The 23,009-nt window shown below is 36.9% G+C and overlaps 1 protein-coding gene across 1 annotated transcript in view; it reads left to right on the top strand.

Moving 5' to 3' along the window:
• PLEKHH2 (pleckstrin homology domain containing, family H (with MyTH4 domain) member 2) overlaps window positions 1-17,668 on the top strand; it is a 51,803-nt gene extending 34,135 nt beyond the window's left edge. Inside the window, exons 16-29 of the mRNA XM_009707075.1 lie at window positions 751-930; window positions 1,732-1,840; window positions 1,944-2,056; window positions 4,342-4,521; window positions 6,192-6,289; window positions 6,767-6,944; window positions 8,803-8,958; window positions 10,358-10,455; window positions 10,842-10,983; window positions 11,721-11,866; window positions 13,457-13,586; window positions 14,317-14,403; window positions 16,130-16,267; window positions 17,355-17,668. Coding sequence (XP_009705377.1) covers window positions 751-930; window positions 1,732-1,840; window positions 1,944-2,056; window positions 4,342-4,521; window positions 6,192-6,289; window positions 6,767-6,944; window positions 8,803-8,958; window positions 10,358-10,455; window positions 10,842-10,983; window positions 11,721-11,866; window positions 13,457-13,586; window positions 14,317-14,403; window positions 16,130-16,267; window positions 17,355-17,537 — 1,938 coding nt within the window. The 3' untranslated portion in view covers window positions 17,538-17,668. The remainder of the gene's footprint in view (window positions 1-750; window positions 931-1,731; window positions 1,841-1,943; window positions 2,057-4,341; window positions 4,522-6,191; window positions 6,290-6,766; window positions 6,945-8,802; window positions 8,959-10,357; window positions 10,456-10,841; window positions 10,984-11,720; window positions 11,867-13,456; window positions 13,587-14,316; window positions 14,404-16,129; window positions 16,268-17,354) is intronic.
• The last annotated feature ends 5,341 nt before the right edge of the window (window positions 17,669-23,009 follow it).

Genomic DNA, 23,009 nt, shown 5'->3' with positions numbered 1-23,009 from the left:
ACTGTCTTGAACATCCTGATGTCTGAACAGCTAGAGAAAGAGTAGTGGTGCTGTGGGAAGGGAGGGAGCTTTGCATAAAATAGCCGGTAAGGACTGTCATCCTCTGTCAGTCCTGTCACCCAGTTGTGAAGATTGCATGCTGTATTTGTGTTCATCGTGGCTTCCTGTTGATAATGACTATGAAATAATTACTTCTGTGAAAACTTCCTTTTGAATGGCTTTTCATATAAAATATTTCCTGATAAATAATCATAACTACATATACAACTTAAGACTCAAGTGCTGTGGTCTATCAGACTGGAGAATGAAACCAACTGAGGTCTACCACACAAGAAATTTACCTTTTGAATTTATAGCATGAACAATAGATACGTCAACAATACACTGCTGTCCTCTGAAATAACAGGATTATAATTAAAGTTCTAGGTTTGACCCAGGGAATTTTTGCTTGGAACCAGGTCTGGAAATTCTGAAGAATTACTTCTCTCACCCTAACAGGCATTTATTGCATTAACTAGATACAGAAGCAGGCCTGGAAAAGAATTTTTTACAATCTCCCATTCAGACTTTGGCACATATCATTCTCCTTCTGTTGTCTGCAACAGTTGACTTGTCTGACATTCCTTGGCAGGACTGAAAATGAGTATTGATGGTAGTTCATGTTTTTCTTTCTATTTGTAGAATAAGAAATATAAAATCAGTATGCACTGAAGCAAATACTCTCTCACCACTTTCGATATTTACTTTTAGTTTCCTCTTGGTCAAATCAAGCTTTTTGAGGCAAAGGTTGAAGAAGTTGATAGATCATGCGATTCTGATGAAGATTATGAGGCTAGTGGTCGCAGTTTATTATCGACACATTACACTGTTGTTATCCACCCCAAAGATCAAGGACCCACTTATCTTCTTATAGGATCCAAACATGAGAAGGTAATAAAAGGACTTTTTTATTGAGTTTCAGTAACACGTCTATGAGTATGGTGCTGTAATATGAATATTTCTTGAGGAGGGGGACCTACAAGGCCTGTGGCTTGTAGTTTGTTATAATAAGCAAGGAGAAGGTCCTGCTTCATTAACATCAATCAGAGTTTGTCTGCAAACCAATGCTATCATAGGTAATCCTGTTTAAAATAGATGAAAATAAGCAGGCTTGCCTACATAAGGAGATGGTGCAGAATATCAAATATGCTGTAATTGGAGAATTTTGCTCACATTACACTAACTTGTAGACAGACCGGTAGCTGACCTTCCTGAGAGGTTTTGGGATACTGTTACCCATTTTCGCTGATAAGACTAACAGTAGGGAAGACTGCCCTCCTGAAGTGAAGGAGAAATGAGAAGTATGGTTAAAACCATTTTTATTATTATTGCTTCATTGTTCTCAAGTAATCTTGTAAACCTCATTTTGCTCTCTGGCCATATCTCCAGGTTAGCAGGATCTGGCAGTGATAAAAAGGCACTTTTGTTAGCTTTCTGAAGAGGAAAGGAAGAATACCCTGATAATTAGCCATGATTTCTGAGGGTAAAAGACTTCTGAAGACAGCCCTGTCCAATCTTCCTTGCTTAGTATTTGTAACATAGAGACAATGAATACAGGTGTATTCAAACAAAGGCAAACTCCTTTGGGCTTCAACAGGAGTGCATGGTAGTGTTTCAAGTTCAGAGCAAAATCCTGATGAAGCAGCTCCTTCCAACATGAAATGAGTGAGCTGCTGTGTTTTTCTACTTTAGGACACCTGGCTTTATCATCTGACAGTTGCAGCTGGAAGTACCAGTGTAAATGTTGGATCTGAGTTTGAACAACTTATTTGCAAATTATTAAATATGGAAGGTGATAACAGTAAGTTTGGTTTTGTTTCAACATACTAACCTTCTAGTAATTATTTACTGAATGTACTTATGAACCGCATCAATTGCAAAACTTACGTATTTTATCCATTTAGCTTCTCAGATTTGGAGACATCCAACCCTTTGCCACAGCAAAGAAGGAATTGCTTCCCCTCTTACAACATTGCCATCAGAAGCCTTGCAAACTGAAGCAATTAAATTATTTAAGGTAAAATCATACCAGATGCCTTTTTTATTAATTGACTTATTATTTTAACTCTTAGCTAAAGAATGGCTATTAATTGGCTTACTAGAGGTGTTCAACAGACAAGAAAAAAGAAGAGAGAAGTTTATTCTTATCTTTAGTGGAGGTGATTAATGGACAGTAGCAGAATGTCCCCATATTTTCTCACCAAAGTCTATCACTTCCAATGTAAAGAGATCATATTTAGTTGTGAGGGAGCAGTTTAGGCTTCAACTTTTGGCCTTTCTACTGAGGTTATTGATAAAGTGCAAATTAGTAGAAAAATCCACAGCCATCATGGATGATAATAATTTTATCATGAAGTCCATAATCTAACAGCATGGATGGATCTCTGTATTCAGAGAACTGTAGCCAAAATATTATTTTTTCAATTAGATTTCAGGAAGAACAAATGGTAGGCTATATAGGTTGTAGATGTATTTAAATCAGCTAGAAGACATTTTAAAAATCAGAAGAAAAAGCAAAGATTAAGTTTAAGCAAGTCATGGATTACTTCATATTGAGATAGAAGGCAGAGATTCGACTGCTCTTTTTAACAGAAAGAAAATCTTTTCTTTATACGAAGTAGCTATTCTTAAAAGACCAATTAGGTATTCTACTAATATAAATAAGAGAAAATATTACAGAGTAAAATTATTAAAAGTATTTCACAACAGTTTTTTGAATTCACTTTTAAAAATTTTCATACATCTTTAAAAATACACATATGTATATCTGCCAGTAGTAGTGAAAAGGCTTTATGATTAAGAGAAGCGTAATGGTTCATAACTGCTGTGTCTCAGCTAGTTTCTTGAGAATTTTTGTGTGCCAGTACAGCCTCCTCTTTCCCAGTTAAAGGCCAGACAGGTGGTTGATATCTATGAAAGGGAGTATGCCGTAATGCCATTAACCTTCTTTTTCCTCTCTACTGCCCTCAGCCAGGTAAAACTACTCCTGAACGTTAACTAATAGCCAGGCTATAAAGTCTGTTTCAGAGAGAAAATAAAATCTTGCTGTTCCTTTTTCTGTACTTTGCGAAATAAATCAGTATCCCAAACAGTATCCCAAAGTTGGAGGGCATGGAGCTTGGATAAATGAACTTTCTCCACAGCACTTCCACAAGTCTAAAGACGAAAGTCCTTAACGCATCATCTATCTGGAGAATTTTGATGTAATGGTTCAGATCTAGAAAGGAATTCAAGACAAGCACCGTATGTTCAGTCACAGATACTTCTAGGCAAACTTTCCAGCTTGTTTCTCTGAAATGTTTGAAGCACTTTAAAGAAGTACATCCATCTTATTTTCTGCAATCCTGCAGAATGAAAATTTAAAAGTGAATGTACTTCTCTGATAAAAATAAATTTATATCTATTGGAAATCACTTTCTGAAATATATTTCAGATCTAATTCAAATCACAGGCACTTGCCTAAAATAAATTAGTAAGAAATGACTCGTATGCCCTTTATTGAAACTTTGTATAGATCAGTTTAAAAGTCAGGTAAGGAATTGATTTAGAAACAGATCAAGTCATGTTTCTGTTATTCCATTGCTGATAAAAATTAGTCCTGTGCATCCACATATTTTCAGATAGACTAGAAACAGACAGGGCTTCCACCTGTTTCTTGTATTTTGCTTCTATACCTTGAAAATTCATCAACTATTATATAGAGTAAATACAATGAGTAATATGTAAGCTTTCTTCTAATGCAGCACAACAAATGCTTAACACCTGGCTTTCCTAAGACAGTACTGGGGATAGGAAAGGTAACCTGGTACTCACAGTAAAAATACCAGTGAAAGCCAAAACATAAAACAAATGGCTCTGAGCTATGGTTTTCTTATCTGTGTATATTCTACTGTGTTCTGCTCACTACTTGCACATGCATTTTACACTGGCTGGCACTGAAAGCTGTACACCTGCATTTTAAAGTCCTGTAGAGGGGTAAGCTATGTTCAGTATGTCCTTAAACTTGGCCTACCACCACAACCCACAACTGTTGCAACGCCTGCTAGAGGTCGCTCTATTAGATACAGAGTGAAAAGCATGTTTTTTAAGAGGTGGTTTTATCTAAAGTCTCTCTGTATAGCTTTTCATTCATTCTCACCCCTTTTCCACCTCTTTTTGCAGGGCCAGCAACGTTTCCTTAGTCTACTGGTAAACGGACTAACTGTGACTTCAATTATAGCACATTTTTGTTATACAGAATGTCTAAAAGATTTGTTGGAGCTTTTTGGATGTAAACTCACTTGCTTATTATTTTATATCTAGACCTGCCAGTTGTTTATAAACGCTGCAGTCGACTCTCCTGCCATTGATTACCATGTATCCTTGGCCCAAAGTGCTTTGCAGATCTGCCTCACACATGCTGAACTTCAAAATGAGATCTGTTGTCAGCTTATTAAACAGACTAGACGTCGACATCCACACAACCAGGCAGGACCAATACAGGTAAGCCAGTATTTATTTTAATGGTATCTATTTCAACAGCAGTGAAGGAGCTCCACAGGCTATTCAGAATGGTAAAGGGGCTCTGCTCTTCTGTAGCATCTGCTTACTTAAAATCGGCTAAAAACCTGCACTAACATCTTAGTGCTGCTGTGTCTTCCTGAAACAAAGCTGATGCTATCCTTCATCAAAGTACGTGTATCTGGTGATAAAAGTGTATCTGCCTGTGATGTTTTTAAAGGCCAGACATACAATGGGCTATCTTCAAGTTAAGTGTTGAGTAAGACATCACGTATGGAACCTAATGCTCTTTTACTGCATCTTTCCTAAGAGAGGTAATGCATCAGGAAGCTTAGTGGGCTAAACCACATGCCCAGTGTCTCTATAGCATAAGTGTGAAGAAAAGCTGTAGTGCCATGTTGTGGAATCTCAGATACGTTCAGGGTTTCTGATAGATGTCACCTCTTGTATGCCGTGCTGTTCTGCATGCACCCTAGATCATAAATACATACTTAAAATTCTTCACTTTATCCACTGCCAGCTATTCAGTGGTATCCAAGTATGTAACAATTAAATGAACTCAAACTGAAAGGATAGCCAATACTTAATAGTTTGTGTAGAATTAACAGAACTGGAACAATAGTGCTTATGATGGAGCAACACCTACAGAACTAGGAAATGGATCAGAAAATGAGAAAGGAAATCACCGCATTAAGGCTTTTGTAATAGACATGTTTTTCTCTTGCCACAGAAAGTAGAACATGACCATCACACATACCTATTATCTAGAAACAGCCCGTATCTGGGATATGCCCAGTATGTGTGCATTGCTAAAACATCCACAAAGCTTTTATAACAGACATAGCACATTCATGTCAATTAGCACACACTGAAGTTACATATGGCTGATGGAATTGAAACTGACCATAGTTACTTTTTGTACCACTGGCAACACCTTGCCTTTTGATACAGATAAATAAATTGTTGCTATCACAATCCACTGGCGTGATTTTTAAGAGTTAACACATTCAGTAAAATGTTTGCAGCCTCACTCTATTTTTTTTTGAGTCCTAAATTCATGCTGTAGTATCCCACGCTTACTTCTACCACAGTGTCTTCCTGAATCAGAGCCAATGCTATCTTCCATCAAAGTACAGGTATTTGATGAAAAGGAATATCTGTACCTGTGCTATCAAATTTCTATTTAATACCAGGCAAGTCAGATATATCAAGATAGAGAAACCTCATTTACTAAATTTCAGTATGATGCATTGACATAATTGTGAGAAAGGTAGTTGCAGTATGTGCATATCCAGAGTACCTGAGAGCAGTCTGTATTAAGTGAAGCCTGTGGATACATATTGAGCAATGAAAATATGCCAAAATATTGATTAATTGCTTTTTATACAAACTGATCTGCTTTCCCATTTCCAGCCCCCAAAGAAACTTGCTGTACACAAGCAAACAGAAAGAGAGCATTTTGGCCTTCCAATGAGGTGACATGCTTATTTACTCAGCTTTTTCTCTGTGTTTTGTTTTTTTTATTCCTATGTACAGCTGTCTGTTACTCGACTTGGCACAGTAAGCTGCACTGCTGGCTAGTAAAGTTTTAAAAACTACAAAGTTTTACTTTGTAAGATGTTTAAAACAGTGAATGTCTTCCTTTTGTCCAGGGCTTGCAGCTCTTGGCTCTCTGCGTTGGACTTTTTCTGCCCCAGCACCCATTCCTTTGGCTTCTTAAACTTCATTTAAAGAAGAATGCAGATTCCAGGTGTGCCTGAGTATTACTACCCAGCTAGTCGACTAGTCTTTCTGAAGTACCCGATTTTCAATCTTTCACTTAATATTGCAGATCTTTTGACATATATTAAAAAAAAAAAATTGACTAGAATTGTGCTCCAGTGCTACTAAAATGTAGTACGTGTTACTTCTATGCATCGTTTGGGAAAGTTATCATTTGTTTTGAAAAATACTCTGCAGTGGAACTCTGACTGTATGTTGCAAAACCATGAAAACCAAAATATGGCAGTTACACAAAACACTCTGAGCAATGTTCATTCTTGGCACAATTCTGTTGGTTTCAGTAGACTAATTCTCTTTATAATCCCACATGGAAAAATGTGTTGTAAGTCTCACAGAGTGAAATCTGAGTGCTCCTCCCATCTGCTATCCCCAGAGAGATTTACTCACAGTTTACTATCTTTTCAGTCAGTCCCCAAGAATTGCCTTATTTCTGTTTTTTTCACAGGACTGAATTTGGGAAATATGCAATATACTGTCAGCGATGTGTAGAGCGTACCCAGCAGAATGGAGACCGAGAAGCCAGACCTTCCAGAATGGAAATCCTTTCCACTCTTCTAAGAAACCCCTACCACCATTCACTGCCCTTTAGTATTCCAGTTCATTTCATGAACGGCATATATCAGGTAATGGCAGGTAGACCACAAAATCTGAGCCCTCCCAACCCCCTGTTATTAGCATATACATGAAGTAGTATATCAGAAACAAAATTGTAAATGTTAAGGTAAAGATGGTTCAGGTTTCATCTTGTGCCAGTGCTAGCAATGGCAGGCACAAGGTACTTGTGATCTGATTTGATCAACAAAGAGTAAAGGTTTGCGAAAAAATCTTTCAAAGAAAGAAAAAAAAAAAATTAAAACCTCTTAAGAGTAAGAAATACTGAAGTTCTCTTTCTTATTTAACCTGACCACCAGATGAATGAATCAGGCTGAAGAAAAGGGAAAGGTATTAAATTCCACTTCCTTTCATCAGACATCTTGAAAGTTAAGTATCTCAGTGAAGGCCTGGAAGCACAGCTGTGACTCCCATTATCAGTCATGAAGGATAACCATATCTGTTACAGCACAAACATAGCTTCAGTCTTAACTCTTTTGGAACTTCATCAGTCAAAGCCTGTAGGAAACTCCATGGGCTTCTATGCATACTGCTTCACATCCTGGTTTGTGTTTCTAACTGTAAGAGCTGGCTGAAAAGTTTTTTAACAATTCACAGTATTCCTAGACAGACAGCAAGTTTTTAATATGAAATCAAAGCTATATCGAATAAACTTCATTTCAGGTCACAGAATAACTCTGCTTTTTTTCCCAAGTTTCTTAATTGCTTACTGCTTGCCCAGTAAAACAGAAAAAACAACATGTGTTTAAATCATCCTCAAAGGTTTCAAAATTGAAGTTTGAAGAAGAAAAGGAGTAACTGCTCATTAGTTAGTTATTGCTCACAAAGGTATACTTCCAAGGGCTATGAAAATTGTCATTAAATACATAAATTACTTCAGTGGGATCAGCAAATAAGCAATTATAGTGGTATTGAAAACTCTTATATTCATCTTTGAAGCTAAATTCAGCAGATTTTTTTTTAATGCCAACCACTGATTTGAAGCTAAATTCAGCAGATTTTTTTTTTTAATGCCAACCACTGCGAAGCCTAATACAGAAGTCGAAGATCCATTTTCAAGACCTTTCTGTACCAAAAAACATCTTCAACATGTCAAATACAGGAAAACACCCTCAAAAGTGATTTAAGTGAACATCAGCAACTAGTATCTGTATAAAAGCCATTTGCCATCTCTTGCTAAAATGCTTTAATACTAGTAGCAACAGACAAAAATTCAGATTTGGGAAAATAAAACTTAGAAGGAGCTATATATTACTGACCTATGTAGTACTGACAGAACAACATTTGTAAAATATTTTGGATCTGCCAATGTAGATCTGTCATCTGATATCCCTGTGAAGTTGCACATGATGAAAAATGATTAACTGATCTCATTTGTTTCACCATCATACTGAAAACTGTAGGAAATTATAGTTTTTTTCATTTTTCAATTGGTATTTGTCACAAAAAGCTCAGATACTAGATTGCTTTTTGCTATATAAATCTTGTAGCAGAAATTCAAGTGTAGCAAGTGCAAAGAAACCAGTACAGACAAAGAAAATAGGAACAAAAATATTACATTTGGAAGCATTTTGATAGTGACTTTGATTTCATAAACAAAATGCAATAAGCTACAATCTGCTGGGAAGTTAATAATTTTTTAGATGGAGAAAAACTCCACTAAATTGACTTCCCATGTGGAAATCTTGAATCTTTTCCAGACCCTTTAAGGAAATTTTTAATTTCCAATGACAGTAAGTTACTCACAGAGGATGGAATGAGTCTTATATTCCCACTGGTGTTCTAGAGGTATTCTCTTTCAAAATCTTAGACTTAAGGAGGGGAGGGATATAAGTTTGATAGCAAAATACATTTGGGCTGCTTTTTTAGGTTGTAGGGTTTGATGCCTCTACCACAGTGGAGGAATTTCTGAATACCCTGAACCAGGATACGGGAATGAGGAAACCAGCTCAATCAGGATTTGCACTGTTTTCTGATGATCCCTCTGGCAAGGATATAGAGCACTGTCTTCAAGGAAACATCAAGGTAAACAAAAACCTTTAATGAGCTCTGCATATAAAACAACAAAATAATCTTCATTTTACAGAGCTCTCTTCAGACAATGTAAAGGAAAACATTTTTCAGGCCGAGAACTGTCTTTAGGGTTTTTTCTTCATAACGTAAAAGGAAAGATTAAAAAACAATCCCTTTTTCAACTGCTGAAATTCATTTAGCGAGCTATATTTAAAAGCTTTGTCTAGGAGACTGGTATTATTCAGAGGAGAAACAGTTGGGTTAAAAAAGAAAAGGTAAGCTGTTACTAATCAGAGTTCTTTAAAACTAAAAAGCAGTTGGAGACCAACATGCATTGAGAGATTTCAGTTAACATTTCTGGTATAGCTCCAGAAGATGACCATTCAAGGTCCAAAAAGTCATTGATACTGGGGTGGAGATCCTGGGGAAGAAAAAAAAGGGTCCCTTATGTAAATACAGAATAATTAGGGTTCAGTTCAGAAAATATACAATGGTTGTCTTATCATTGTTCTGAACTTTAGTTCCCTCTATTGCTAGAATTAAATTACTTGCAGTGAGGAGTGGCAAAATGCAATATAATCTATGCTTTAGTAAAATATTAGATATTTTTCAAGCCTTTTAGCAACTAATGAATAATGACTTTTTCGTACTTCTACCAAGTAGTCTTTTGCACCCCTTGGCCAATGTTCACAGCTGCACTTTGAGTTACAAGGTGCAGTACAATCAGGCCTTAGTGACAAATAAGCAGGGTCATCAGGATCAGCCCTCTCCTCCTACCAGAATAATTACCATATAGAAAGCAAAATGTATAAAAAATGTACTTATTTTATTGGTAAATGTAACTTTAGAAGCTGTTCATATTACTGCTTCCAGGAAGACTCAGAGACATGAAGCCCAGCAGGGCTCCCAGGACTTCCATTCCACCTTCTCCCCATCTGCCCACCTCCCCACCTACACCACTTGTTTTGAACTGCTCTTGCTGCACTTTGTAATAAACTTCATACAAACTTCATAGCAGTTACTGGAAAAGACCTGAAAACCTCCAGCATGCAGCAGAAAGAGAAGGCAAAGATCAAAGGCATTTGATTAATTATAGAAAAACTCACTGTATAATTACACGTGCATTGGCTGCTGCTAAATTGAGTACCCAGCCTTTCCATATAAGCATGTTACAGCTTTTTTCCAAACGTGGTGTGTGTGTGCAGGATAAATAAACAAGAAAGTTAATTATTAAATGCTCCAACTAAGAAATGTAAGTAAAGTTATCTTTCAGTAAGTTTAAAAATCCAAGCTATGTATGTTTCTGATATGTAATAGGTACAAGATATTAAAATAAGTTGACAATTTCTATTCAAAGGTGTTTTCAAAGAGGAATACATGGCAAAGTCCATTTTTACTGCTTTCCTTCTAGATCTGTGACATTATTTCAAAATGGGAGCAAGCCTCCAAAGAACAACACCCTGGGAAATGTGAAGGCACAAGGACTGTCCGCCTTACTTACAAAAATAGGTTTGTTTAGCAAGTATAACATCTGCCTTGTCCCAAGATTTGTTTTTAATTTCTGCAGAGTTTCTTCATATGAGAAATATTGGCTGACTCAAAGCTTGCAACGGAAATAGTAAATGGGTGTAACTGCGGAATTTTTTTTAAAAGAAACATAGTTAATTTTTTCTAGTTCTTAAGAGGTGAGCAGGGCTGCCAAAAAAATAAAGGCAACACTGAGCTCAGAAGACTGAAATTAAATATTTGCCCACTGGTTCAAGTCTAAGTGTTGCTCTGCTAATGTGTTTTGACGCTGACATAAACATGTCGCATTCAGAACAGATACTGCTAATCCTCAAGGCTAATGCATTTCCCTATCTTCTTTATTTAATAACTTTCTGTCTCTTCTGTAGGCTTTATTTTTCAGTTCAAGTCCATGGGGAGACGGACAGAGAGAAGCTGCTGCTAGTATATCAGACAAATGATCAAATAGTCAATGGACTTTTCCCCGTAAACAAAGAACTAGCGATGGAATTGACAGCTCTTTTAGCTCAGGTAATCCTTGTGCATTAATGACTCACACAGCAGTTTTACAGATTAAAAACTTGAATAAAGAAACTGGTCCAGGATTGCTTGACAGTCAAGTGACCTCCACATTTTACACATGACAGTGCAGGAAATAGACTGGGCTGAAATCTTAGTGTAAGGCTAACTCTGTACTTCAGTGGAAATGCTTTACAGCATATGCTGCTATTGGCATCAGTACAGATAAAATGTGCTTCACCTCCTACACAGTCAGGCCCGCTGATTAAATATGTGATCATGTACGATTTCTTCATTCACTATTCCTTACATGATTTCTGCAAGTTAATACACCAAAGTAACAGCTGTTTTAATGAAAGCCTAAGACTCTTTTACTAGACATGGTCTTAATAAGATCTAGTTTATTTTTAAAAAATTAAAGGCTCAAGGGAAGGTTATTGAGAAAGTTATTTGATGGTGTTACTCAATAAATCTAAACCGGTTTGTGTCAGGTGGAGATCTAGCAGAACTAGGAAGTATTATATTTGTACACTTTATACTTCATATTTATCTTTTCTCCATGGTAAATACAAAATCAGAAAAACAAAATTACTTGCAGGACTTTTATATCAGTGAAACATATAAATTAATTGACAAACTGTTTTTCATTTTATACTTGGTAAGACAGAGGAAAAGATAGCTTATAATACCCAGCTAGAAAATAACTCTGGAGTAACAAAAAATTTTCTTCTTCATGGTCTTTCCCTTAGGTAGAGATTGGAGATTTTGAACGGCCTTTCTCAACTCCAGCAGGGCAAGTCACTTCCCAGTCCAAGTCCAATCAAACATTAAAACAAGTTTTGGACAGATTCTACCCTAAGAGATACAGGCATGGTTGTTCAGAGGAACAGTTAAGGTGACACGTATTTTGCGATTCATATTCTCTAAAAATATAGGAATGAAATGAGGACATTTGAAATTGTCATTGGGTACAACTTACTGTTACGCTGTATTTGCCTAAACCCGTGTTTGAAACTCTTTTTCTTACTAAATTGAAGAACCCATTTCCTCTGTATATTTCTAATCTAAACAGAGGACCATCACTAAGCACACATTCCAGTAAAAGCTGTCCAAGTTACTAGACAGTGTTACAAAACCCAGCGATTTTGAAATTCTTATTTTTCTTATTCAGCAAATCTAAATTAAGTCTGTGTACAGACTAAAGAACTACTGAAAGTAAAGGACATGAGGATCTGATCTGAGTGTTTGCTGTTCAAACGTGCAATCTGTGGCAGCCAGTCAGATTGGCAATACATTAACTGAGCGGACATGCTAGTAGGGTATCAGTTAATTTAAAATTAATAACCTGCAAGTCATTTCAATCAACACCTGCTAACACGAAGAAGAGCAGAACAATGTAATAAATTATCCGAAGCCAATGATACAGCAGTTTTGAAGTCCAGTAAACATCATAGAAATGTTTCCCTCATTCCTTACTACAGCGTTGAGAAAGTTTAAACCCATTATCATATACATAAAGTAACATCACATACTCAGACGATAATAGGGACATTCAAAAGTATACACACAACAAATAGAAAGTTATGCAATTAATTTCAAAGAACAAAGTATAAGAGGTTCTAGGTTAGACTAACCCATGGAAGGTAAGTCAAACATCTGTTGAACTGTTCAAGCAGTCCCTAAGCTACCAATTCCCAGAGCTGGAAGTCTGTGGCCGGGAAAGAATCACTCTATACCTGCCCTGTTACTTGTATTCTTTTGCTAAGGGTGCAGTTTGACTTCATAAACTTCCAGAAAGAGTAAGCTGCAAGTGAAAGGTCTCCCTTTACTACACATTCCCTCTCCCTTTTCTTGGGCTGCATCTAATAAATCTTGTGGCTGCCGGGTAAGTCATTGCTGCAGGCCAGTGTGCTAGAAAAGTATTCTGAAGCGGGGTTGGTTTTTTTGAGGATTAGTTTTCCATAGGATCATTTCATTGAAACAGCTCACCATGGGGCCACAAAAGAAAAGAACCAGCGTGAATGCATCAGGCATCAGAAGCACCCTTTTTGGTAGCAGTGCCCAGATACCCTAAAAAAGAGTAGTGTTAAGCCGTATATTCCACATTGCTACTAGCCACAGGTAAAGATATGTGCTAAGCTGGATAGATTTTTGAAATGACAACTGGCATAGCTGTTGAGTACTGATAAAGGTAGATTGATTATCTGTAGAGACACATTAAAAGCTGTCCTAGACTTTTTCCCTTTATGGTGCAACTGCTACACCAATATTTAATCATAATGTTGCAGAAATTAGAAGATACTTAATAATTTTCATGTGCATAAAAATATTAAATTATGTTTGGATTTATTTAATACTATGTAAGTGATAGTTGTTGTAATAAATTATCATTTTAACAAATGGATTCTTTTTTGCTCATTAAACTCACTATGGGTAAGGATTTCAGTTCCTTTCAATAACAAAATTACATATTTCATTTCAACAGACAGCTTTGTCAGCGATTGTCTACAAGATGGATGGCTCTCCGGGGGCACAGTGCTGCAGACTGTGTGCGCATTTATCTCAGTGTAGCCAGAAAATGGTCTTTCTTTGGTGCTAAATTATTTGCAGCAAAAGTAAGAAACTTCACTGAGTTTGAGTGGTGGGTTGTTTTTAATAGTTGCACATAGTAATACTTTCTGTTGAAAATGAGCATACATTTGCTGATTGAATCTCTTTTTCTTATACCTTAGTTTGAGATAGCCGTTTTGTTTCATACTTTTTACATGATAGCGAGTAGAATATTGACAAGGCATCATTAACTGGCTATGGAAGCTGAACCTGGCAGAACCACTAACTGTTGTTAAGAGTATTTAAAGCACTCCCTTCTGTGCTGGCCTCTCTCAGTTTCTCTTAAACCAGTAGTATTTTAATTGTCTTGATTCAAATAACAGCTCTGTTGAACAGAACTGTCACCTCACCCCATATGTTTTATTAGCTAATCCCAGTATATATATATAAAAAAATGCTTATCAGCACTCTGTTCTTTGCATATGTAGACATATGTCCTAGTGAACAAACTTAACAACAGCTGACTTTTTTTTTTTTTTAATGAATGAGACTTTATATTTTATTGGACTAAGCACCACAGGAGGCTTCAGGAGTATTAGGTTGAGTTCATAGTCCTGCCACTGGCTGCCTGCATGGCTTTGGGCAGCTACTTCAATTCCTTTACATCAGTTCCCTCCCAGTGTAAATCTCAGTAAGATCTATGGATGGAGAGAGCCCTATAATAGCTGAGAGTTAATACTTATTTACATATTGTCTCATTTTGAAGTAGAAATTAAAGAACATTTTTCTTTGTAGCCTCTAGCAACATCCTCAGTTGAGAAGTCCTTCATATGGTTTGCTGTACATGAAGATGGCATAAGCATCCTAGATTACAGCTCTATGGTAAGTGAAATTTCTTCTTTTCATTTTGGTCAAAGTAGATTTTAATACTGAGTATATGGAGAGATTCACTACCATACTACATAAAAGATGGCATTAGCCTTCTACACTAAGTTATCTAGTCTTTCTATTAAAGCAAAAATTCATTCCTTTCAAAACGCTTTAATGTTATCATCATTACAGTAGCACTAATAATAGAAATAAGTAATGAATTCTTTGCACAGAATTTATTTTTGTTTATCAGATACAGTTTTTATATCTTTTAATGAAATGTTAATGTTTTAATCATTCAGATGTCAGGAGATCCATAGTTACAGTTCTTACAAGAACATTAATTTTCTTTTCCTGGAGACTTCATTTTCCATTATTATTCATAATACATACACTCTGCAAAGAGCAGTTACTTTAAAAGATTGTTATTTTCATTGTATTATTTTTGTTTAATAGTAGGTAATATAACCCAGTGTTATTTAATTATGTCATTTTAGGCTCTGATTTTTCTTTGATTTGCAATAAAAGTTTTCACAGAAAACGACTCATGGTAATCAGTGTAAAAAAGCAATGCCTGAGAAGATCCCTGCTTTAATTTATATCCTGCAAAGAAACAGAATGGCATGGCGCTATTAGCAAGTGCTAATATTGCATATCAGAAAATTAAAATCTCAACTTTATAATTGTACTGATATGGGCCTTTTCATTACATTTCTTTGCAGTTAAAGAAATAGTAAAGCAAAGAACATGAGGAGAACAAACAGCAGCTCTGTTTAGAGAACAAGCAAAATGAGCTTGCATCAGACTGCAGAAAGGTCTATAAACACCATCTACTCATAGAGCTAGCTATGGCATTTCTGCAGAGCACTGCCAGTTTACAGTATCAGCAGGCCTTACTTGCCATTCAAGAAACGCTCAGTTTCCAGGCAATATTCTGATTTTCTGTTAGAAGGATCAGGGCTATCACAAATGAATGTTGCAAGGGGTAGAGAAAACACTATGTCGAAATAAGGGCAAAAAGAGGTTTAGTAACTGAAGGGCATTAAGTCAGTTATTGTACAAATATTGTCTTATGATGAATTTTAAATGTGAACATCTGCAGCAAATTAATATGAGTTGTAATGATAAATTAAATGCTAATCATAGACTCAAAGGCCACTAGTGTGGTGTTGCACGTTGAACAATAAAAGCCAAGGCATGGAAACCAGAGGAGCCTTGAAGAGCATTTATGTTTCATCAGAGATGTGAGAAAAAGAGACAGGAACTTAATTTCATTTGTGTGTATGCAAACTATATCACTGCACATGAAGAAGTCCTGAAGTTAAATTCCTTTAGACATCTCATACGCTGCCATTTAATTTATTTAGACGCTGCTCCAATTTCAAATGGAATTCCTAAGATTAAGTTCTCTCAAAGTCAGTCAAGACTTGGGTAAATTGCATTACACACTTGAGTTGAAACCTGCTTATCCTGTCTTTCATCTAATTAATCTGGAATAGAAACAGAGGTCAAACTTACAAGAGTTATCATCTGCAATGGAAATTCCTCATAGTGAAGGTCTGAATGAAGCTGTCCCAAAATTTACAATTAATTTCAAGATTCATAAGAGGCTAACAACAACACTTTGAAAAATACATGTGTAATTATGCTTTTAAAAGAAGTATTTGTCATAATCTGTTCTTCCTGCATTGTCCTGCTTACAGCTTTGCATTTTGTTTCTTGGGTTTTCTTTTTTAAGCGATTAACAGTTACATATACGTATAAGAGTCTGATGACTTTTGGAGGCTATCAAGATGATTTTATGTTGGTTGTTAACAATGCTCAGACAAAGGACAAATCAACTGAAAAACACCTTTTTGCCATGACAAAACCAAAGGTTGGTATATTACCTGAAGCAGTTTCCCACCATCTGCTACTTTTCTACTCTTTCTAGTGGGTAGTCCTTAACAGATGTGAAAGATGAAACACCTTCTTTATTCCTAGCATTCTCAGATATTTGACTTTTGCCAGATGGTTTTAGAGAGCGAAACAATTAGTAATATAAGTGCTAACAGTGCAATGCTAATGTGTTCTTTTCATGTCCCTGTCTATAACATTCCAAATCTTTCACAGAAGGACAAAGGCGGCTATTAAGGACAGCAATTATATATAATACCTAAAAACTAATCTGTTTGCTTGATCAGCACCAGAAATAATTTTGAAGAATGTACATTTGTGTTCTACAGTGGAATTGTAGAACACAAGATCTGAAAGATCAGTCACTTCTTAAAAATCCTAGATATTTTTACCTTTGGTAAAGAAACTGTTCATGCTTTTTAAATCTAGATTCTCTCCTTTACTGGTGAGATTGACTATATTTTTTAAAAAAGCAAAGATTTCGAAGTCTTTTGCTGTTAGAACAATTTATGAAACATAATACAAAATACCACATATAAATTTGGGTCAAAACGTGATTCTTCATACAAATAAGCATAGTAAAATACATCCGTTTAAGTTTCCCTCAGATTGCGCCCTTATAGGCAAGGTTGTGTGGATTGCAGAGAGGAAATATGCTAGAAAGCTCCCAGAAGTCTGTATTCCTTTTATCTACCCTGTGTCTTTAGTTCTCTGGGCACTAAATATTTTCTAGCAAAACTGAGGGAACACATCATGGAAGTTTTTTTCTAAGAGCATCATCTTTCAGACTTCAAAATCTCTCTCAGAGTGAAAGAAGCCATCTGTTTGAATCATTTAAGACTGTGGAAGATAAAATATCTAGCATAGTGATGGGAATAACATTGCGTTATTTGCAAGGAGCAATAGGAAAAAGCTCTAGTAGGCGCCTCCTCTCTCCCCATCGTTAATTTGTTTGATAAAGTACTTTTCCAGTTGATGGTGATTGTCACTTGCTAAAAAGTTATTTTTTTCAGCAGTCAAAACACATCACTGTATTTTTCAAAGGCTTTTGTATGTTCCTGTTATAGATTCTTGAGATCACTCTACTGATTGCCAGCTATATTAACAACTTTCATCAGCTGAAAGGAGCTGCTCATCACCTCTCTGCTCCAGCATTACTGACACCTCAAAGTGGACAGAAACTGAAGGAAATGGGGAGTCAGCCACTTCTTGCAAACAACAGGCCAACTAAATGTCCCACTTTATTATGAAATGATTAAGCATCCTGATAATGTGTCTTTGTTACAGGGTTTCTACACTGATTGAAAAGTTTCTGATGCGCAAGACGTAGAGCATAAGCAGGTCCATAAACAAAAGAAAGGCAGGGGGGTTACGTTCATTTCAATGGTATATGACAGGAGGAACCCTTTAATTAAAGCCCTGGCCTGAACTGGAATGGTGATGAGCCAATTTAAGGATTATCCTTTACTGGTGGTGGCTTGTGGCTACAGCTCATAATTAAACGTGTCTGTTGATAGCGATGGGAAAAGGTGGCCTTGGGAACAATTGTATAGATTTTAGTAATTTTCCAGATATTTACTCAGGGACCAAACTGTCTTCAACTCCATCTCTACTTTTCAAAATTATAGAAGTTGTATAATCTTAATTTTGAAAAGGAATTTTTGTTTAAAAACAAAGTCAAATACAAAATATTTTCCACTCCAACACCTGTCCTTATTTCCAATGCAAGCACCATGGGACTAAAAAGAACGAATTGTTCAATTTGTATAATTGTTTCTCCTTAAAAAAAACCAGAAGCACATCATGTAACTATTATAAATTTCAAGAGTATTCTCATGATACACTTCAGCCTTTGTTATACAGCTATTTTACTTGGCAAATCTTCAGCCTTGGTCTGGTAAATTTCTAAGTAATCCCTCTCTGCCCCAGCCTTTCGGAAAAATCTAAATTGGACAGGCACTGTATTTAGTATAGTTTTGTTAAACAAGATCCCGTACCTAATTTCTTCTTTAATCCAGAATAATAATATAATACAGATGCAAGAATGACTCACAATTGAAAACACAACACAGAAAGCCATTGCTTGAACTGTTATGAGTAAACTTGGAGACATATGTGACATACAAAATCCATGTATAATGTGTATAATGTATATACATTGATTCAGAATAATATTTTGTAAAAGTTGTACTTCTTGTTTTTCATTTGTATCTATACATTTCGTATTATAATACTCATCTAATGTTCTTGCACACTGAAGACATAATGCTGCATCTGCACTACTGGACCTAGGACCACTTTCCAGTTGCCTTTTTCAGCTGCAAGCGTCAGTGCTACGTAGGGTCAGACATACAGAAATTACACGCATTTTTTTCTTCCAATCCTCATATTTTCTTTTTTGTGCAAATAAACCACCTCTGCAGGCTCTGAAATGGACCAACAGCATACTCTAATAGATAATTTAGGTCCAACCATAGAGAAGATAGTCAAACATAGATCACTGATTTATATACATTTCACAATTTCCACTTCTGCTTATGCTAATGATCATGGATCATTAATCCCTTACTGCTAGCCCTCATTGTTTTGGTCTTTTTTTTAATTACTTAAAACTCAAGTAATTTCACAGTGATGAATTTTAATATTTGAAGGTTGAAAATCTCATTTGTTTTATGACATTTAAATGTTTCAGATATATACATACTCATATTGAGAGAAAAGGAATTTTCAGCTGTTTGCCCTCTATAAAAGGTAGGGAGTATCCTCCTGAAGAATTAAAATAGATTGGAAGGGAGATACAGGTTGTGAAAAGAACACGCCCTTAAAAAGTGGAAAGACAAACTGGCAAGCTGACTCGATAAATATGTTTCTTCTGAAAGCTCTCAAAGTCCTGCTGTAGCTACTTAAGTCTGCAGGACTCAAGCACCATTTATGAATGGTACCATGGGCCAATGCTTTGTCTTGAAAATTACAAGCAAGTAACAAACATGCTGTGTCTAGATGCTTCCACATTTGCAATGCAGAAAGAGCTTCCTGGTAACTTTCACCCTCTGGTGGTGGCTGTGGCACTAGGTACTTCTCTTTCAATGAGGCAGGGCCAGCAGCAGCAGGTTTACCTCCTTGCGGGCAGCCCGTCTCCTGCCAGCAACAAGGAAGGCACACTGGAAGCTACAAGAAACCTTGCCACCAACTGCAGCATCTTCTTGTGCAGCACCCATGTGAAGTGATGGAGATACCATGGTGAAATTGAGTTAGGAATTAACATCCCTTTGCAATCAGCAGAATAGTCAACCTTCAGAGACTTGAGTGGGGCAGGGTGTTTGCAAATTCAAACAGATGCTACTACATCCATTATACTCAGGTCATAGTCTAAAGCTTCTCAAATATGATGACTAGAAACTTCAATTTACAAATACAAAAACCTTCATGTCATCGTGAAATTATGGCAACTGTCAACCTAGAATACTCCAACTAGTAATTCTTTCCTAATTGTTCAGGTTTAAATGAATGTGGAAGATCAGGTTCTATTAGAAGGCCAAAAAAAAGCGGACCATTTTGCTAGTGAGCTTGTTTGTGTAGTTTTTAAAATCTTTGTTAAATTTGGACACAACTTGATACACAATACAAACAACTGATGTGCAGATTTTGAGTCTTTTAAGCAGGTTTTGTTAACACACACAGCCTTACAAACAGCTGTTTTATAAAGCAGTATACAATCTGTGAAGCAGAGTAGGACCTTCCTGCCTGCCTTTGGGTAAGTAATTCTAGAGATTGCTCTGCTTTTTAGTGTTAAGCTCTTGCAGCTGCAGTATATCCCTACATCATAGTGCCAGAAGCAATCCATGCATTAGTTTCCCTTTTTTTGGCCACACTTTCCAGACTTACTACCAGTAACTGCTCATTATAGGTCACCATTAATCCCATATAGTCCCATTACCAGAAATGCTGTGTTAATTTTTAGGAAATAAATGCACTCAGAATCACAGTTACTGTGACAACATTACATTAAACAATGAAGTTTCTTCCAGGATTTTGATTAGCAAGATGAGGTTTCTGTAGTGATAGTAACCTCCTCAAGCAGATGCTTCCTTTCAAGTTAACAGAGTCAGCAAGTAAACCTCTTAGACACGCAAGCACACTTCGAAACACAGCTATGCAAGTCTCAGGGGGACTTGCTCCATGTTAGTCTAGCTCCAGAGTGATTTAGAGGATACCACAGAATGTAAGACAGCAAAGCTGAAAATTTCACAGTTCAGGCAGATAATCTGTTCTGCCTTCCCCATCCAGCCCAAGCCTCATGAGTGATCCACATCTCAGTCTTAACCTTGAGTCATCCACCAAAACAATTCATACCGTGCTACCTAATCCATGACTAAAGCCCAGGTAGGAACTAGACCTTTCTTACCTTCTAATCTTCAGCAGCAATGATAAAATGGGAGCTGTCAAATGAGCAGTGACCTCTGGGACTGATACTAAGAACTTCCCATGCTGAAGTCTTGCAGAACCTAGGTGGTAAAAATATTCTCAGGATGAGATTAATGTGTTAGCACATGCAAGGAGACTTCACCTTCTATCACAAATTTCAGAACATCTTTTGTGCTTGCTTTGAGCTAGTGGTCAATATCAGCAATCAGTATAAATGGTCAATGAATCTGAGCTTGATAATCACTGAAAGATCACTGGCAACTCTGTGTAAACAATATCACATTGATTTAAAAATAGTATTTGGAATGCAATATAAATTAATATATTACTTGAACTTAACTTTGTCTTGTCAATTTTTGTGCAGTGGTATTAGTAAGCAAACAGCTCATTTCTAAAACAAGCAAGACATATTCACTCCTGTAGCGCAGCAGGCAAATGACAAAGCTTTGAGTTTTTAATGCAATCCACAAAATCAGTGTTTTCTGTTATTTTAGATTTAAATTTTGTTTAAATTTAAAATATTTCCCTATAAAAGGCGGCTGGTAGGTATTTGGTGTTGGAGTTCCTTGTCAGACTAACACAGTTTTTATAGATCTTTTCCTGAAGGAAAAAAATGATCCTTGCATAAAGGAACGTACCACTTAAAGCTTTACGTAGCGCTTTAATAGTCCATACAGCTTAGTGCAATCCATTAGTTTGAGTTAATTTTAACTAAGGTGATAGTAACTCAGTAATAATGAATGAGGAAGAAAAGTTCCTTAGGGCAAAGGAAATGAAGCTGAGTAAGGTGAAACTTAAATGCTGAAAACTCCCCATTTCGTTTCCAGACTGGACTTCAGTACAACTTACTAATTGTACATCTTTACACTGTGCTTCCCAGCTCAGATCTGTACTGCAGCATCTTCCAGATTTGCCGCCTCTCTGCCAGTGAGTAAATGACTGTAAAAATACTTTGCTATTTAGTCCTACACTCGTGCTGTTGCAGTAATGTATGCCTAGATCATAGTGCCAGGAGCAATTCCTGCCTTAGTTTTGCTATCTCTGGCAGAGCAAGAGCAGCTTTGTCCAGGGTTTTTATCACCTCTAACTGCTGATTATAGATCAGCACTGGCTTCACATACCAAGATACCAGAAACGTTCTGTTGAAATGAAACCGGTGAGAGAAATGCACTTAGGCATCAGCATGACCTGCCACAGTACAACAGTAAACAATGAAGTTTCTGAATTTTAATTAGTAAAACCATGGTTTCTGTAGGGGGTTAGCAAATGCTTTAGAAGATCATGTAAAAACCTGGAAGGAAAGACAGGCAAAAATAACCCTACGAAGGTTTCTGGAACTGAAACTGAGTGATTATGCAAGTTAAACTTAGAAAAACCTCTTATTTAAAGAGTAAGTATTACTTAGGGTCTGTAGGCAGCTACATAAGCCTTCTCTGGGGAAAAAACAGTTAAAATTAATTGAGTTATTCATTATGAATGAGGCCACTTTCCTGGTTTTGATCAAACAGATAAGAGAGTATTTTACTTAGGTTTTTCTCTCTCTAGTCTTTCAAGACGCAAAACAGCTACTCAGCTACAGAAGGTCAGCTGCAATTGCTGTCCTGGATTTTGGGTCACTTCCCTGACATAGGACACTTTTGACTTGTGGGGTTCACCTACCTCCTGTATGCCTTTCCTATGCTGGGTCATCCCGCTCTTCTACTTCATACTTTCATACTTCATACTTCTTCATACTTTCTAATCCAACCCTAATGTGATCTTTGGATTTGATCTTTGATTGATAGATCTTATTTGAAATAATCAAGCCCCTGCTTCCTGTTACAACATCTTACTTTTAGTTACATTTATAATGGTTGATTTGTATGCCCCAGCAGCTACCACTTACTTTCTCACACAGCTGTTCACTTATTAGGGGGTGGGAAGTATCTCAGGTGTTGTTTTACTCCCTCCACGGTTAACAAAGCTATCTTGAGGACTATCAGGAGCTAATGCTTAAGGCTGAAGTAAAATACGACTCCTGCCATTTATGACTTGTTTCTTCATCCCTGGCTTTCTCCACAGCTGAAGTATTTTGCCTCTTCACAAGGGCTACAGTCGAGGTCCTCCAAGGACCCAGCGACTCCACCACCCCTCACACCAGCTCACTCGGGTAGCAGGGCGGGGCACCATTTTCAGTACCCGAAAAACAGAGACTCCTGCGGATCCCACGAACAACTCCGGGGCCCCGGGGGCGGGTGAGACCCTCAGTGGAACGCTGCGGGCCTTCACTCACCTCAGGGGCGCCACGGCCGCAGCCC

This window comes from Cariama cristata, unplaced genomic scaffold, assembly GCF_000690535.1.
Source record: "Cariama cristata isolate BGI_N322 unplaced genomic scaffold, ASM69053v1 scaffold14709, whole genome shotgun sequence".
In the NCBI taxonomy this organism is placed as follows: domain Eukaryota; kingdom Metazoa; phylum Chordata; class Aves; order Cariamiformes; family Cariamidae; genus Cariama; species Cariama cristata.
The sequence above is the reverse complement of the archived record's forward strand: the minus strand, read 5'-3'. Positions and strand labels throughout refer to the sequence as shown.